The sequence below is a fragment of the Mus caroli genome, unplaced genomic scaffold (assembly GCF_978045245.1).
Source record: "Mus caroli unplaced genomic scaffold, Mus_caroli_1 scaffold_16, whole genome shotgun sequence".
NCBI lineage: Eukaryota > Metazoa > Chordata > Mammalia > Rodentia > Muridae > Mus > Mus caroli.
In genome coordinates this window covers 27,395,141-27,411,814 of record NW_028227271.1, presented here as the reverse complement: position 1 = coordinate 27,411,814, position 16,674 = coordinate 27,395,141, and the positions used below count along the sequence as shown (strand labels likewise).

Below are 16,674 nucleotides of genomic sequence, written 5' to 3'. Positions count from 1 at the left end.
ACCATTTGTGTGCCTAGTGCCCATGGAGGCCAAAAGAAGGCATCCCTAATTGGGGAGAGGGGCTGGAAGGGTGAGGGTTAGTATAGGGGAACGAGGGGAATAGAAAGATGGCTCAGTGGTTAAGCGCACTGTCTGCTCTTCCAGAGGACCAGGGTTCAATTTCCAGCACCCACATGGCAGCTCACAGCTGTCTGTAACTCCAGTTCCAGGGAAGCTGACCCCCTCCCAAAGACAAACATACAGGCAAAACACCAACGCACACCTAAATAAAGAATGAACGCATGGATAAATGGATGGATGGATGGATGGATGGATGGACTGACGAACGAATAAATAAATAAATAAATAAATAAATAAAGACAAACTGGTGGTACACACAGTTATGAACCACCATGTGGGTGCTAAAACTCAAAGCTGGGTTTTCCCCAAGAAAACTTTGGCCAGCACTCTTAAGCACGGAGCCAGCTTTCAGTCCCTATTCTTTCAACTTTTTTTTTAATATTTATTATTATTTATTATTTATTACTTTATTTATTATTATTTATTATTATATGTAAGTACACTGTAGCTGTCCAGAAGAGGGAGTCAGATCTCGTTACGGATGGTTGTGAGCCACCATGTGGTTGCTGGGATTTGAACTCCAGACCTTCGGAAGAGCAGTCGGGTGCTCTTACCCACTGAGCCATCTCACCAGCCCCCCTCTTGCAACTTTTAAAAAGCAATATAATACCAAAAAAAAAAAAAAGTGATATTTATGATTGGGCATGAGGTCTTTTTTTTTTTTTTTTTTTTTTTTGGGCATGAGGTCTTAATGAAACTGTTAGGTGCCCTAGGGAACAGCCCACATGCAAAGGGCACAGAAGGGCCCTGGCTAAAAGGGGAGGAAGGGGCTTTTTTGAACTAAACAGAACAGTTTCTCCTATGTGGTATCAGTGCTCCCAGAAGATGCAGGAAAGACATTTGAAAACTGTCTAGCTTTGTACTGCAAGGCAGTTGAATGAGAATATAGGCTGGAGAATTAAAAGCGAACCAGATTTTTTACCTGCACAGTGCCCGGAACTCTATTTGGAATTATGATTTGGGGTGCTCTGTTCTCATTACCCTCAAGACTGAACACTTCCCTGGCTATGTGGCAGACGTAACACTCACCATCTATCAGGATGTGCACTGAAGGGCCCACTGGAGACGTAGTGCAGGATCCCACAAAGCCATGGGGGTGAGACATAGGAGGAATTAGTTTGTCTTTTGCTTTTGAGTCAGGGTCTTCTGGAGTCCAGGCCAGCCTCATCCTCAGCTCCTGACTTCACTTCCCAAGTGCTGGGATTACAGGCGTGTGTCTGCCACATCTATAAACCGACAAGTTTATTTTCTATTCTGATCAAAGCAACGGGAGCACACTTTATTTTTTTGGTTTTTTCGAGACAGGGTTTCTCTGTGTAGCCTTGGTTGTCCTGGAACTTACTCTGTAGACCAGGCTGGCCTCAAACTCAGAAATCCACCTGCCTCTGCCTCCCAAGTGCTGGAGTTAAAGGTGTGTGCCACCACTGCCCGGCAAGATCTTTCTTGCAAAATTGTGCAGGGTGAGAAGGAAAATCAGATGCAGGTAGACCTCCTATGAAGGGCAGGTTTGAGGCTAGGCCTTGATGGGTCCCAGGATGTCAGAACAGCTATGGAGATCCACGCTGCCGGCCCTTTCCCCATCTGAAGCATGCCTCAGAAGTCAGGTCCACTACCTGTAAGGCAGGTTGGTGAGCTATGTGAGGGGCACAGTGAGAGAGGAAGAGTGGGATGGGAGGAAGGTACAGAATCAAGAGGCTTAAGACATGGGGAAGTCCCTCAGTACTGTGGTGAAGACCATGACTTTCTTTCCTTCTAGACTTGGAGTTCATAAAATAGGAGTCTGTTGAGACCGAGCTATTCTAATGTATTCTATCGTGTTAAGAGTGTTCTCTTCCGGGCGTGGTGGTGCACCCCTTTAATCCCAACATTCGGGAGGCAGAGGCAGGTGGATTTCTGAGTTTGAGGCCAGCCTGGTCTACAAAGTGAATTCCAGGACAGCCAGGGCTACACAAAGAAACCCTGTCTCAAACAAACAAACAAAACATACAAAAAAGTGTCCTCTTAGATCATTACTTGTCCTATAAGACGGTATTTCACAAGCAGCTTTTAAAAACTTTATTATTACTAGCGTGTGTGTGTGTGCACGCGCGCATGCCATGGTTTGTGTGTGAGTCAGAGACGAATCAGTAAATGTACAGACCAAACTGTGGAATCAGTTTCCCTTTAGAGTTAGTCCAGCTTCTCTATCCGGGTGCTTCACAGGGCTATAGGACTGGGGATGAGGCACGGGCTGGTCAGCAAGAGAGGCTAACAGAGCACAGGGAGCCCCACCATGAGGCTGTCTTCTGGTAAGGAAACACAGACAAAACATGGTTTGGAATATTTTTTTTTAACTACATGTGCATACAGAAAATATTCAAAGAAAAATGCAAACCACAAAAAACTGACATATAAAGTCATTTCCAACAACCATAAAAACACTTCTTGCTCTGCTCTTTAGAAAATTATTTTTATTGTTTTGTAAATGTCTCACTTTGGGCAAACTGAGGGATGTGGTGCTCACAGGAAGTGGGGATGAGACAGGTGGAAGGAGGGGGAGGCCTGGCTTAGCCCGCGCAGCCCCCTCTGGCAGCCTCCCCAGCACCTACTGAGGCCAAACCCCTCTCCAGTCCTCAGAGACAATAAAGAACCAGGTTAGAACAGCAAGGTAACAAGATTCTGGACACAAGCCAGTAGATATGGTGCCCCCCAGCCCTAAATAAAGGGCCCACAGTGACAATGCTGAAAGATTTGTATGCCAGTCCCCAGCATAGCCAAGAGACACTAGTCTTCTCCATGTTTGGTTCCCTAGGCTGGAAGGCTCAACAGCTGCACATGACAGTCATAGTGCTGGGACGGCTTAGCAGGTCTCCTGGGTACCCCTTGACACACTCTTCCCCCTCGGTGGGTCTCACCCAGGCACAACCTCTAACCCTATGTACCTTGGGGTATGCCTCTCAGCTCCACATACAAATACCCAAAGCTCTGTTGCCTCTGAGCCTCTGCCAGCCCAGCTTTTCTCCTCATGCCCACTGTGTCCCGGTTGGCTTTGCTGTGGGGAAAAAGCCTCCTATCCTCTCTTCCTGAGAGACCTTCAGGCTGCTTTCTGGGAGTTGGCCGCTCGCACATCCAGACATGGGTTATTAGGGCAAGCTAGCCCTGCCCTGCTTTTTCACACCATCACCTTGGAATCTAGAGGGACTCCTAGAGGGGCCTGTTTTCCAAAGGTCCTCTGTCCCTAAGGGCAGAGGACATTGAGGAGCCGTATCGGAATCGAAGGCCACTGCATTCGTGGATGTGCTGACCCTGGCATGGGCTCCTTTGTAGTAGGCAGAAGCCAAATACGGGCCTTCCCAACCCTCCTGGCCAGGCCGAATCTGCAGAAGAGAATTCCCACAAGCCCCATGCAGGAAGCCAAACAAGGTGCTGAAAACGTTCAGCCTATGAGAAGATGGGAGGGCCCAAGTGGAAACAGACAGGGCCTGTACCCCATGTCCTCTCCTCATCTGTCAGCCCGTTTGCCCTCTTGAAGGTCAGGGTGGGACATCAGCACTTGTACTCACATATCCAGGGCTACCCTGTCCCTTGGCTTGGAAGGCACAGGGCAGTTGAGGCCCAGGCTCAGGCCCAGGCCCAGGCCCAGGCCGGGGCAGTTTGCACGGGTTGGTAGGGACTACTCTCAGGCATGTGAAGGTCTGGTTAGGGCAGAGGAAACCGGTTCTTTGGTATTAAAGCAACGAAAAGCTATGACGGAAGAGCCTCATCTCCTAAGCAAAGACTGAAGGAGGCAAGTCCTACCCTTCTCTGAGGAATTCCTCTGAGGAATTCAAGGGAAAAGGACCAGGGCCTAGCCTTATTCAAGCATGGCTGCTTCATAGTCCTTGAGGCCCCAATACTTGTCCTGCTCACAACCACCACTCAGAGCATCTGTGAATGGGCTAGTGAGGGGAAGGCCTATATTGCCTACATGATAAACCATGCTGCTCTGCCTTGGTCCTGTGGTGCCCCCGCCACCACTAAATGCAGGCCTCGGACAGTGGCTGCCTCCTTGGCACCCTGAGGACGCCTGGCCCTCTGTGCTGAGTAAAGCAAACGGATTCCTTCTCTCTCACTAAACCTGCATCACTTACAGAGCCTGTAAAAGTTTAATTTTTTTTTTCCTGGAAGAGACAGAATTTCACCCTGCATTCCGAAAACATTTGTTGAGCCCTACCAGCCAAGTCCTGCTTCCTCTGAGTGGTCAGCGGCTGGGGAAGGCCAACCCTTTCTGGCTCACTGGCCAGGCCTTAGTCCCAATCCCTCTGAGAAGACTGTGTGTGTGTGGGTGGGGGGGGGCAGTGTCTCTTAAGTCTCTCCTGGGATGCACACATAGGTGCAGTATCAGAGACGACGGGGCAGGTTCTGACCACCAGGCCAAACCTTCTCCCATGAAGTCCATTGACGGCCACGCCTTCCCCCTCCAACAAAACAGAAAGTAGGAAACAAGGCTGCCTTTTTAATTGCAATCAAATATGCTGTCTGAAGTCAGCCAGGGCCCCTGAGCCCGGCCAGGGAACCACCGTGCCACCTCGATGTGAGGATGGGAGCTGGGGTAAGGGTGGCTTCTTGCCTTCCTCACCACCTGTACCTGAGGCGCCCAGAGTGCTGTCTCCACTGTGGTCAGCTCAGCCTCTGGCTGCCTGCAGGAGGTGGGAGGCAGAGGGGAGGAAGGTGAGCCAGAGGCAGGGACCCCGTTGCACACGCATGCAGACTTTCTCAGTGTTGGATTCTGTTTGTTCTCCTCCTTTGCTAAAATGATCATATGGTTGTGTGAAGCTGCTGCCAAGCCAGGGATGGGTGGGACAGCACTACCGGACTGCAGCCCTCTGCTCCTCAGGCGCCCGGGTCCATCTTACTTCTGTATTTGGAACAGGAAGAGCCGCAGGTTAATGTTCTTGGCGGCCAGCAGCTTGTTGCACTCCACAGAGTCGATGATGGGCAGCGGCACATAGTCTGTCTCATTGCTCTCATTGGTGAAGACAAAGTGGTAGATAACAGGACTGATCCTCACGTCGTCGTATGGGCCCTTGAGCAGAAGAAAAGAGCACTCCAGGGGTGCTGTGACCTTGCTCTTGAGGAGTAGCTGGAAGGAAAGTGTGCGCTTGCACGACAGGTTGGGGTTGCGCTCCGAGTCATTCACACGAGCCTTCAGGACCCATGTCTGGTTCAGTACTGTGAACCGTGGTGTTTCATAGTACAGGCGTGTGATGAAGTCGTCAGTGCGATAAGGCCGGAACTGAACTTCTGTGGAGACAGACAGGGCCAGACAGCCAACTGTTAGTGCTGGGGAAGGCCAGTGGGTGGCGCCTTCCCCAACAGGCCAAGGACAGGCTCAGCCAGGGAGGAAGGCCACTTACCCAGACAGCGCGCTGCGCTCTACTTGCCACAAGGTAAGGCAAACGCAACTATGGCAAATGCAAGTGCACAGCTTTGGGGGACAACTACAGACAGAATTAACACCAATTAGCTGGAGTCCAGGCTGTGGGACATTAGGCCACGTGGCCCAGGTGTGGCCAACCCACAGAGCCACCCTCCTTACCCTCAGCCCCATGTCCCCAGAGGGGCGGGGTAAGCAGACACACAGACAGGATACAGTTCTGAGAACAAGTGCACTTTATTGGTTCTGATACAAAGCTGCCAGAAAAGCCAGCAGGTGGGCATATGGTATCTGGTCCTGCCCAAGGGGAGTGCCAAGTCCTCAATGTTGCACTGTGATATGGATTCTGCCCAGCTGTTTGTAGGGCTGTCGCTTAGCAGGCAGACCTGCCTCTGCAGTCCTGTGGCTGGCATGTCCTGCCGTGGATGTGTGGGTTCTTAGGCAGCCAGTCCTTCCTTCAGGGACAGGGCTTCCCACCCAGCCTCTGCTGTAGCCACATGGCCTGGCCTACCCAGACCCCGCAGGCCGTGAGATCTCAACCAAGGCTACTCTTAACCAAGAGCCATAGTTTTCTGCTGCTGCAGGCCCCTGGGCCCTTTGCATCTCAGGCCTGTTTGGGCTAGTCTAGGCAGCATGGCATGACTGGCTGTCCAAGCCTGCCCTGGGCACTCTGAGCTGGCCACCTGCCGCAGGCTGAGCAGTAGAGGGAATGGAGTTTCCCTGAGTGGCCCCAGTATCAGCAGGTGCTTCGTGTTCTCTGGCCCAAGGTGTGGCCTGGCTCTTGCTCCCCGACATGTTCAGAGCTGGTGACAGATGCCCGGGAGCCATGAGATCCAGTGGGCCTGGCCTGGTCCAGCTTACTCATTTGTGGGCATCCATTCCCAGTTCTACAGTTTGAGCTCAGCCCCTCAGTTTGTTCTGGAACCCTGTCTCCAAACAGCTTCTTGCCAGCCTCGGGAGGCTCTGTGGCCTTCAGTGAACATCTGTAGACAGGATCTGACTTGATGGAATGCTCTTCTTGCTCCGTGCTCCAAAGGTAAGGCCCCAAACACCCAGACTGCCCAAAACATATCCGATTTCCTAATTAGACCCGACCACCCCAAATATGTGGAGTTCCATACAGCGAAGGGGGGTCATCTTGCTAGGGTGGTGGGCAGAGGGGGTAGGGGGATGGGGGATGGGACAGGTGGGAAGGATCTTTGTAGGAGCCATGCAGGTACCTCCCTCCTTCTGCAAAATCTCCAACCTATCTTCTTCCCTGAGGTACCTCCCTGCCCATCGGCGCAGCCTGTGCCCACTGCCCAGAGCCTACTGCCTCCCCTGCCCTTGGCTGCCAGCCCTTTCATCCCAAACAGCATCTGTGTGGCATGCAGAGGACTGTGGGATGCCTCACCTGTGTAGCCGATCTTCTCAAAGCTGAGCAGGCTGAAGATGCTGTTGTAGAGCTGCATCTCCTTGCGGTGGCTCTGGTCCATCTCGTCGAGGATCTCCATCAGCTCGTTGCCTGTCTTGGTCGGGTGAGCACACGCAGCTTCATGCACTGTCAGCTCATGGAAAGGGCCATGCCACGGGCAGCCAATTCGCTTGTACTTGCACTGCGTCACCCTAGCAGGGGGTAAGAATAGTGGTCAACTCTGTGGCTGGAACAAACGGTCATGCCCAGTAGTCTTTTCAGAGACTCTTTCTGCCCAACTACAAACCGTTCCCTGTAGGATACACTGAATTGTGAGGCCAGCCACTTAGAGCACATGTCAGCAGCACATAAGAGACTGAGGAGAGAGAAGCACTATAGTTGGTAGTCAATATGCCTCCTGGACCCAGTACTCATGGTGTTCTGCCTTGGGGTTAGCTGGTTGCTGACCATAGTACCAGACTTCACAAAGCCTCATTCTAGGACAGCTTGTGGTGCCAGAACCTTGCCAAGCAAGTGGCTGTTTCTATATGTTGGGACTGGGTTGCCAAACAAAAGTCTCACTCAAGCTTTCTAGAGCTTCTGAACTGATCCTGGTGTAGTGGACCTTCCAAGGGCCTACCCAATAGCCACAGAGAATCCTACAGGGCTAGCTAGCATCATATCCAGAAAGCAACTAGTGGAAACCGTAACTAACTGTCTTCTGTAGAGAGGCATGCTCTTACCACCTGGGGCCTACATGGTTATCACTGGGCTGCATATGTGCTCTCCAGAGCCCAGACGGTGAGGGCTGACCAGATCGCAAGGCCACACCTTCACCATGGTTACCTGTCCTGGCATTCCTCTTTCTGGTGCCTCTCTAGGAGGGAGCGAGGGAACTGACGCAGACAGAAGCCACACTCTGAAGGCAGCTCGCTCACAGCTTTCTCCACAGCCAGGTTCCGGCAGCAGAGGCTCTTACTGATCTCACAACGACAGTTGGGACATGTGGCCTGCTCCTCCTTCAGCCGGGCATCTGCTAGTAGGTGGATAAAACAGCCAGCGCACATCAAGTGACCGTTAGTACACTGCGAAGAAGGAAAGGGAGGTGAAGCTCATAGACCTGTGGGATGCTTGCACGCACATGTGCCCTCCCACGCGTGATGGCTCCAGTCAGACCAGTTGTCCAGAGGGATGCTAGGTGAGGAGTACCTGATGGTTCCCAGGCCTTGCTGGTATCCAGCATCACTGAGAGCTGCTTCAGATGTCATGTTAGCTCTGGTGTTGTGAAGAGCGGGGTCTTACCAGGTCATAGGGGCCCTGGGTACATCTAAAGCAGGTCTGTCTGGCAACTGACCTGACCACATCCGGGCTTGGAACCTGGCTTTTCCACTTCACCTATCAGAGAAGACTAACTGACTCTTGGCTTGACATGATAGGGGTACCCAGCCAGCAGCTGTTTATGGGGTCATGGTTACTGATGAAGTAGGCATTTTTTCCTTGGCTTTCAAAAGGCTATTCATGTGGGGACTAGAAGGGGCTCCAGCTGAGATCTGCCCTGGTCCCTCCATCTAGCCCTTGCCGATAAATACAAGAAAGAAGCAGTAGCTGCAATCAGAGAAGGCAACTACCTACTGAGGTTGCCCCAGCACCAATGTTACAGAGCCCATGGCAGGGAGGAGGCTACGCTGGCCCAGGTAAGACTTTGTACTGAACTGGGTTGATATAAATGGGATCAGCAGGAGCAGACCTGCTAGCCTATCGCTGCTTATGTACACACAGACTTAGTCTTACTCTTGCCCTGGGTCTCCTACTGACTCAATGTATACTGAGTACCATTTGGTGCCACAGATACAGGATGGGCTGAGAACGCTATACCAGGGTGGGCTCCCATAGGGTGTTAGAGGAGAGACCAGTATGTCAGTACAGGGTAATCTGTACAGTGTGGATTAGGGAAAGAGCCACGTGCAGCCACTGCCTGGCCATGCCAGGAGGCTACATCTGCATCACTGCCTTGCTTAGTAAACCTTAGCTGCCACCTGACTGCTTCAGCAGGTTCTCTGAGTCTTTGGTGAATGATGGGATCCACGTGCTGAAGGCTGACAGAGAAGAAGCCTGACGAGGGACCCATGCCCAGGGAGACATCACATGATTAGCTACAACCAAACCCAGGTTTGGTTGAAAAAGTAAAAAACAATCTGCTGAGTCCATCCCTAGAAGTCAACAGACAGGGCTGGAGCTGGACGTAGATGCAGCAGGGGCTGATCAAATTTTTTATCCCCCATCTGCCTGAGGACTTCCCAGGACAGTGACTATTATTCCTTCTGGAAGGCAAGAGGGAATACAACACAATGAAATGTTCATGTGTTTCAGAGAGGCACTCTCAGGGTGCCCCCGTAGAAGTGTGACACAGCATCCTTCAAGAACCCCATCCAGAACTGGGCGTAGTATAATCTCAGAACACAGGAGGCAGAGGCAGAGGGAAAAGCAGAGGTAGGACTGTTTGAGGACAGTTTGGAATATGAAGTTATTTCTGGGCCAGCCTGGGCTACATGGTGGGACCCCTGTCTTAAGGAAAAACAAAGGAAGTTCACTCAGCAAGATAGCAGCACTGAGGTTCCCAGGAAGCCACAGCCCCACTAGCCTTACGAGCTTTAGTCACTTTCTGGGAGCAGGCTACCTTAGGCAAGCTTAGATGATGCTTGGGGCTCAGGTCTGCAGTCACTTTCAGGATTCACCAGTCTGAGTAGAAGGGACAGTATTTTCCTTTGCTGTAGCCTGATCCTCTCAAGGTTTCTAAGCCAGGCTGAGGATACCTGCTTCTAATATCAGCCCAGGCAGACTTGGAAAGGAGTCCTGGGCTTCCTAGTGGGAGCTGAGGGTGCCAATCCTATTACTAATTCTCAGTACCACTCCTACTCCCTACCCTGAAAGCCACCTAAGCCTGTGCTGGCTCTGGCCACAGAGACCATTCTCCTGGGAACTGCAGACTCCAATCAATTCCACACCACATGGCAATGTTGCTTTCTTCTAGGTCCCTGTGGCCTCTGCAGAAGTCTGCAAGGTCTGGGGAAAGTGGGGTGTCAGAGCCCTGAGTGGCAGAACAAGCCCCAGGATGTTCTGTAGTGTACTGGCCTACCCAAGGACCAAGACACACCCACTTAGAGCCATTTAGCAGCCACTCAGGATATGGTCTCTAGGTAAGCTCTATAGAAAGAATGCACTTAACCTGGAACCCTCTCACAACTTCCTGAGAAAGACCTACCTTCAAATATAGGTGCAGGACAGCCACAGTTAGCCTTAGCTGGGCAGCCTGTGCCTATTCCTAACTTATATAGCCCACTGTCTATTCCAAAGCTTGGGCACAGATGGTTCCACAGTGTCTGCTACAGTGCCTAGGCACCTCCAGAAACTGTTCCTGCAATGGCCAGGCCAGGCTACCATCCCACCATCAACCAGGTAAATTCTAGACTTCTATCCAAGATGACGCTGCAGGTCTTTCCAGGCCCTCTTATCACTGATACTGACTTGGAGCTCACAGGACTGAGTTCATCCCTCAGCCACAGACCACCACCAGCATCATCTTGGACTTATCATCTTCTCTCTGCAGGTTTCGGGTCCTTGCTGGGCACAGGATACCACAGGAGAGGCAATGTGTTGGAGTGAAGCCTGACATTCAGACTGCAGCAGCCTCGGTACAAACGCCACCCAGCAGTCACCCATGTCAGAGCTTCTAGGGCTCCATCCCCAGGGGGCTGAGGTCCTGGGCTCCTCTAAGTGGTCCCCACAGGCTAGGATCCAATTCTTTCATCTTCCAGTCTGTAGTTCACGTCCTAAGCCTACGCATGCCCAGGGCAGGAGTGTTCTATTTGAACTGGATTTTCATTTGGGTAAAAAGAGCTAGATGGAATAGCTATGGTTAAGAAGAAGCCCTGCCCCTGAGCCACAAACAGGTCTTAGAAATGGGTCTTCCTCAACTTACAGTTGATCGCAAGTCCCCTGTGGCCAGTTAGAATCTTTCAAACCTAGAACATATGGTCCTTGCAAACACTGGGGGCCCAAAATAGAGTATGGATGGTACCCAGACCCATATGAACATCCTGCCCTCCTGCTCAGGGTACCAGATTCACAGACTCTTGACAGAGCCACTGGTACCCAAATGCACTAATAGCAAGGTGCTGCTCAGCCACCTGGAGGCTGTTTTTTTCTAGTTTCCCATGGTGTCTTGGATGCAGTTATGGCTCTATCAGGCATAGTGGCATCTTGAGAGTTAACTCAACTTCTTGAGCCTCCATAGTCAAGCATGGACTTGAGCAGAACTGGCTCCTTGTCCATGGGTACACATCCAATACGGGGGAAGCAAGGACAAGAATCTTCCACTCAGGCTAGATCTGAAGTTCCAGACTGGCCACATCCAGGATTCAGACAGGGCCAAACTATCCCCTAGAAGGTGGCTTTTACTCAGAAATGAACACTGCTTAGAGTTAAAAAGCAACTCAAAATAACACACTACCAATATGCATGCATGCACACACACACCAAAAACCAAAACAAAATCCTACACTCTAGGAAGCCTACAGTCCTTTGGACACCTAAGCGATCCTTTTTCTAGACTCTTTGCTGACCTAAGGAAATGAGGGCTGGAGAGTTAGCTCAGAGTTAATAGCACCTGCTGTAGCTCACAGCCAGCCACAACTCCTGCTTCAGGGGATTTAAAGCCTTGTTCTGACATCTGAAGGCGACAGGCACAAACACGGTGCACATGCATGCAAGTGGGCAAAACACTCACATACATAAAGACAAATAAGGAGGAGGAGGAGAGGATGAGGAAGAGGAGGAGCAAAGCAGCAGCAGCAGCAGTGCCAGGGCATCCCAGGCCCTGGACAACAAATAACCTCAGAAGGGGCCTGGGCGGAGATGGAACAAGTGTTTTCCGGACTTTCTGTTGGCCAGATACTCTGTCTCTGACATTCAGAGGCAAAGACAACAGCAGAACACAGGGAGGGAAAGGACTGGAGTCCTTGCAGAAGGGAGAATAGAAGGCCCCAAGATGGGGTCTTGTTACAGTCAGGCCCAATAGGAAGCACGGAGGCAGGTAGAGATGTGGAGAGGGCGGCTCAGAAGGGAAACAAGTAGGAGCAACAGTGGAACAGTGAACGAGGGCCCTGGTCACAGAAATCACGAGCCCACACTAGCTATATAGCCAGACCACCGTATTCTGTGGCAGAGGCCCATTTAACTGATCCCTGACCTCAAAGGCTTGTGAAGGCTGAGAGGAAGGAGCAATATCTTTACCAGATGCAGTGCTGAGGGGCTGAGCCTGGTTGACACCCAAGGAAAGGGTCAAGGCTGAGTCTATCTTACAAAAGTCCACACTGGGCGGTATGTGAAGGATTGGAGCAGGAAAGCTATGGGAAGTAGGTCAGGACTTAAGCTGCAACATCTCAGGCTGGGACTCCCTCAGAGAAGTCACTTCCATGTGCAGTTACTGACTGGCTACATTGTCTGCTGGCCTCATGAATACATCTAGAACAGGGGGCCAGCACAAGCTGCCTGTCCATCTGCCCAGTCTGGACTAGCCAGAAGTTCTTGTGTCAGTTTGCCTCTGGCCTTCATGCCATCTACCAGGTACCTACCATAGTGGCTGCCTGACTTTAGAAGGGTCCTCCCTAGACTCAGGAAGGTGGCTTCACACCTTGCTGGGCCAGTTGCCCAGGATATACCTAACACCCACACAGAGAACATCAAAGCATGCACCTGTTGTAGCAGGTGACACAGGGCCCCAGGGATAAGAACTACTTGGTTGACGGCCTTGGTCAGACAACCTGAATAAATTTCCTAGTCTGGGATATGTCAGTGGGTGAGTATGGCCCATGAGAATTGGCCCTGCAGGTCCAAAGGCTGTCTCAGGCCCAGGTGGATGAGCCCACATACACAGACTGAATCTGCTCTAGTCTGCCTCCAAGAGGTTCCCTGGCTTCACAGGCGGCATATGGATAACACTCTCAAGTTACCATGCACCTAGCCAACCTCAGCAGCCCATAGCTTCCTCCCAAGCCCAGTGCCAGACGTAGCATGGTTACCCACTTCTTATCACCCCAGCAGAGCCAAGAGTCAGCCCCCAGAATGCACAGCATGGCTGGTGCCACCTGGAGCTAAGTGTTCTGCTGAGGTCAGGCAAATGTTGCCAGCAACAGCTGAAGGTGGCAACTACGGAGACAGCCCATCAACACGGGGTAGACAGGAAGGCTGGCAGAAGGTAGAAGAGCTGAGCTCAGGCAGTGGTGATGACCCACAGTAGATCGCTACCAGGGATAGTCTGTGCTCGGATCCTGAAAAGACCAAGAAAGAAGCCTGGGGAGGCCTGCCTGGTACCTTAGTAAGACAGCAACAGGACCCTCCAGGCAGGGCTGCACGGCACCTGTAAGGGGACTGCCATGCAGTGTTTCTGGCAGCATTCCTAGACACCAGGACGTTCCCTTCCTTATTCTTCTTGCTGCACTCCCATTTTACATGCTATCTGTGGATAGTCAAAGTCCCAGCATTTGCCCAAGACTCTTTCAAAATGACATCGTCTAGAGGACTCTCCCAGTCCGTAGACAGGGAGACATCTGGGTATCTACCCCAGCCGAAGGGAGGTGGGAAGGAGGCTAGTGGCAGGGCTTGGAGATCAATGTCAACGCCCACAGCTCATCTCAGGGAACCTGGCAGCCTTCCCCCTGGGTCAGGATCTGGGAAGGTAGCCCCTCCACTCACTTCATCTAGTACATCCCTCAGCTGCCTGACTTCAGATGCCCAACCCAGAGCAACAACTAACACAGTGTGTAGACTGGTTTGAAGCAGCTAGTCTCATTAGCCACTTTGGGCAGAAGCAGAACTGTGGCTCTCTGTGTAGACCAGGAGCCAATGCCATGTGGCCTACCATCATGCCAGGACCAACTGGGAAACCCCCTGAATTCCTTGGGACCCCCCCTTCCATTGGCCTGTCTTGCTGGATTCTCACAAAATCCTAGGAAAGGAAGAACTCCTCCCACTAAGAAGGGCCGAGATGACAAGACAAGAAAAAGGCTAAAATGAGAGGTAAATACCGGTGCTAGAGTCAGCAGCTGTGGGAAACTCATCTCCAGTTTGCCCAGCCTAACACCTAGGAGGGTGACTGCCCCATCCAGGTCACCAGGATCACCCCACACCACCCCAAAACCTCAAGCCAAGGCAGAAAGAACATGGAGATCCAAAGGAGAGGGAAATGGCTACACAGACTAGACCTCTACTGGCCCTCAGCCAGGTCTTCTGTGTAAAGAAAAGCAGGGAAACAGGCCCCACCAGCCACTTTTGGCTCCTGAAAGTACAAAAAAAGCTGACAGGGACTCTGCTCTGCTTTTCAAAGAGGCTGGGAACTGAGGCAGAAAGACCAGGGGAAGGTGGACAGACATTTCCCACTGAACCAGAGGTCTGCTCTCTTTTACCTGGAAGAGGACATGTTAGACCCACACAGACCAGGACTCTGAGTCAGACTGGCACGCTGGGTCTTCAAGTGGGAAGGCAGGACAAAGTTCCTGGATACTGGCAACCTTGGAAGCCAGCTTGGTATGGGTGAGGTGGCTCCCGAGTAGAAATACTGGCTAGGCTGGGGCAGGAGAAAGTACCCTGACAGTAACGTTTGTTGCGGATTGCTTCCTCCAGATCAGAACTGAGAAGGGATGAGAGGCCCTCCTTTCTTCCAGGTCTTCAGAAGGACATAGGACTGACTCCACAGGGCACAAAAGAAGACTTACTTAGTTGTTCAGACATGGAAGGACACTTTTGGGGGTGTGGCTGCCAGAATTGGAACCCTGTCTACAGGAAAGAAGTTTCTTCACCCAGGGGTCTAGAAGTGAGGGCCAGTATTGATGAGCAGTAGAAAAGGGTGGGTACCTGTTCACAGATCTCTACATGGTCAGCTGAAAAGGATGTGGAATCTATCAAGGGGGCACCCGGGAGGAAACAGAAGGTGAAGAGATCTACGGAGGAGAATGGAAATTCAGACTGGGGAGTAAAGGGTACCATCGAACACAGAAAATGAGATTCAGAGCAAGAAAAGATAAGGAGCCTCGAGAGACAGGAGCGGGGTTTCGTAGACCTGGAAGGTGGATGTTTGGATAGGAAGGGTTCCCGGCCACCGGCCACCGGCCTCCAGGCAACGCGGCGCCGGGCCCGGCCGGCGGCCCTACCTGGTACACGGAAGCCTTGGGCAGGTCCAGGCACACGGTGCAGCACAGCACCGAGTAGAGACGCTCCTCCAGCTTTCCACTGCCCGCTGCCACCGCCGCCGCCGCCGCCTCGGCTGCCTCGGCCGCCCGCAGCCGCTTCTTGGGCGGCGCGTCGGGGTCGCCGGCCGCCTCTTGCAGCTGCCGAGCGCCGGCCAGGGCCGCCTCGTCCGGGATCCCGGGCCCCGCCGCCTCGCCCAGAGCCGCCGCAGCCGGCCCCGCAGCAGCCCCAGGCCCGGCCCCTACCCCGACCCCGGCCGGCACGGCACCCGCGGGCCCTGCAGCCGGGCCACCCCCGCCGGCCTCCTCGGCGCCGGACATCACGGCCGGCCGGCCCGGCGGGCGGGTGCCGGCACGCTCGCCGGCTGGAAGTTAGGGTCGCCGCGCGCCCTTGCCGGCTTCTCACTGCCGCGGCGACCCCGCAGCCTGCCCACCGTGCAGCTGCCTCAGTGGGCCTGGCCCGCCCGTCGGCCCGCAGCCGCCCCGGCCACCAACCCCGGCGCGGCCGCCATCTTTGTTTTCGCTGCGGACCCCCCCCCCCACGCCACCGCCCCCTCGTCCTCCTGGTCACGTGGGCCTCGCGCAAGCCAATGGAAGCGCCGCGAGGGCCAAGACGACGCGGCGGCCACCTCCAATGGACGAGCGAGGACGCCAGAGAGCCCACCCACCCTCGAAGGTGAACAGAAGGGGGTGGGGTCCAGGAGGGGACCCAGAGAGGGGCGGGGGGTGGGGGGGTGGGGGAGTCCGCCCTTGGAGAGGTACCATCAGCTTTGGGGTCTGGAGAGGCCCCCAGACTTCAGACTCCTCGAGAGTGCAAAGCGCCCCTAAGACTCCCATGTCGGGGGGGGGGTGCCTGTGCCAATGTGTACAGAAATTTGGGCTTGTGTGTGCAAGGCTCTGGCCTAGCTGACCGGAGTATTAGAGCAGGATCTTGAAAAAACGCACCTACCACCACTCGTGCGCGACAGTATAAAGGTCAACAAGATACAAGTACAGGAACAGCGAAGAATTATTGGGTTCACTCCCTAACCCACCTCTTTCATCCCAACCTCAGAGTTGAGAAAGAAAGAGTTGGGGTAGAAGAAAGAGGGGGTTTTAAGTTATAAGGTATGTCTTGCACAGACAAGAGGTTGTCAAACAGGTAGTAATCAAGTCAGTCCAGAGAGATGTGCAATTTCTGGGAATCGCTGAGGGTATAGCCCTCTTCTGCCCTTTATGAATCCAGCCATCAGTTTGTGAAGGTCATTGCCCCAGAGGGCCACCTGCCAGGTCCACCAAGGATATATGCAAATTTACTGTGTCCCAGGAAACCAAGGCCCAAAACTCTCTTCTCACAGGAGGTTGTTTTTTTTTTTTTCCTCTTCTCTTTTAAAAAAATTCTTTCTTTCTTCTTTTTCTTTTCTTTCTTTCTTTCTTTTTTTGATACAGGGTCTCACTATATGTTGCACTGGCCATTCTGGAACTCACTATGTAGGCCAGCCTGGCCACCCACAACTCACAGAGATTGTCTCTGTCCTCCAACT

The 16,674-nt window shown here is 52.7% G+C and overlaps 1 protein-coding gene across 1 annotated transcript; it reads right to left on the bottom strand.

Moving 5' to 3' along the window:
• Positions 1-4,574: 4,574 nt before the first annotated feature.
• Positions 4,575-15,681, bottom strand: Zftraf1 (zinc finger TRAF-type and ring finger containing 1). Its single transcript, XM_021183889.3, has 4 exons — positions 15,116-15,681; positions 7,755-7,993; positions 6,909-7,120; positions 4,575-5,382 (listed from the first exon to the last, which is right to left on the bottom strand). The coding sequence occupies exons 1-4, from the start codon at positions 15,470-15,472 to the stop codon at positions 4,991-4,993; spliced, it is 1,200 nt and encodes a 399-aa protein (XP_021039548.1). The 5' UTR covers positions 15,473-15,681; the 3' UTR covers positions 4,575-4,990.
• Between the last annotated feature and the right edge of the window lie 993 nt (positions 15,682-16,674).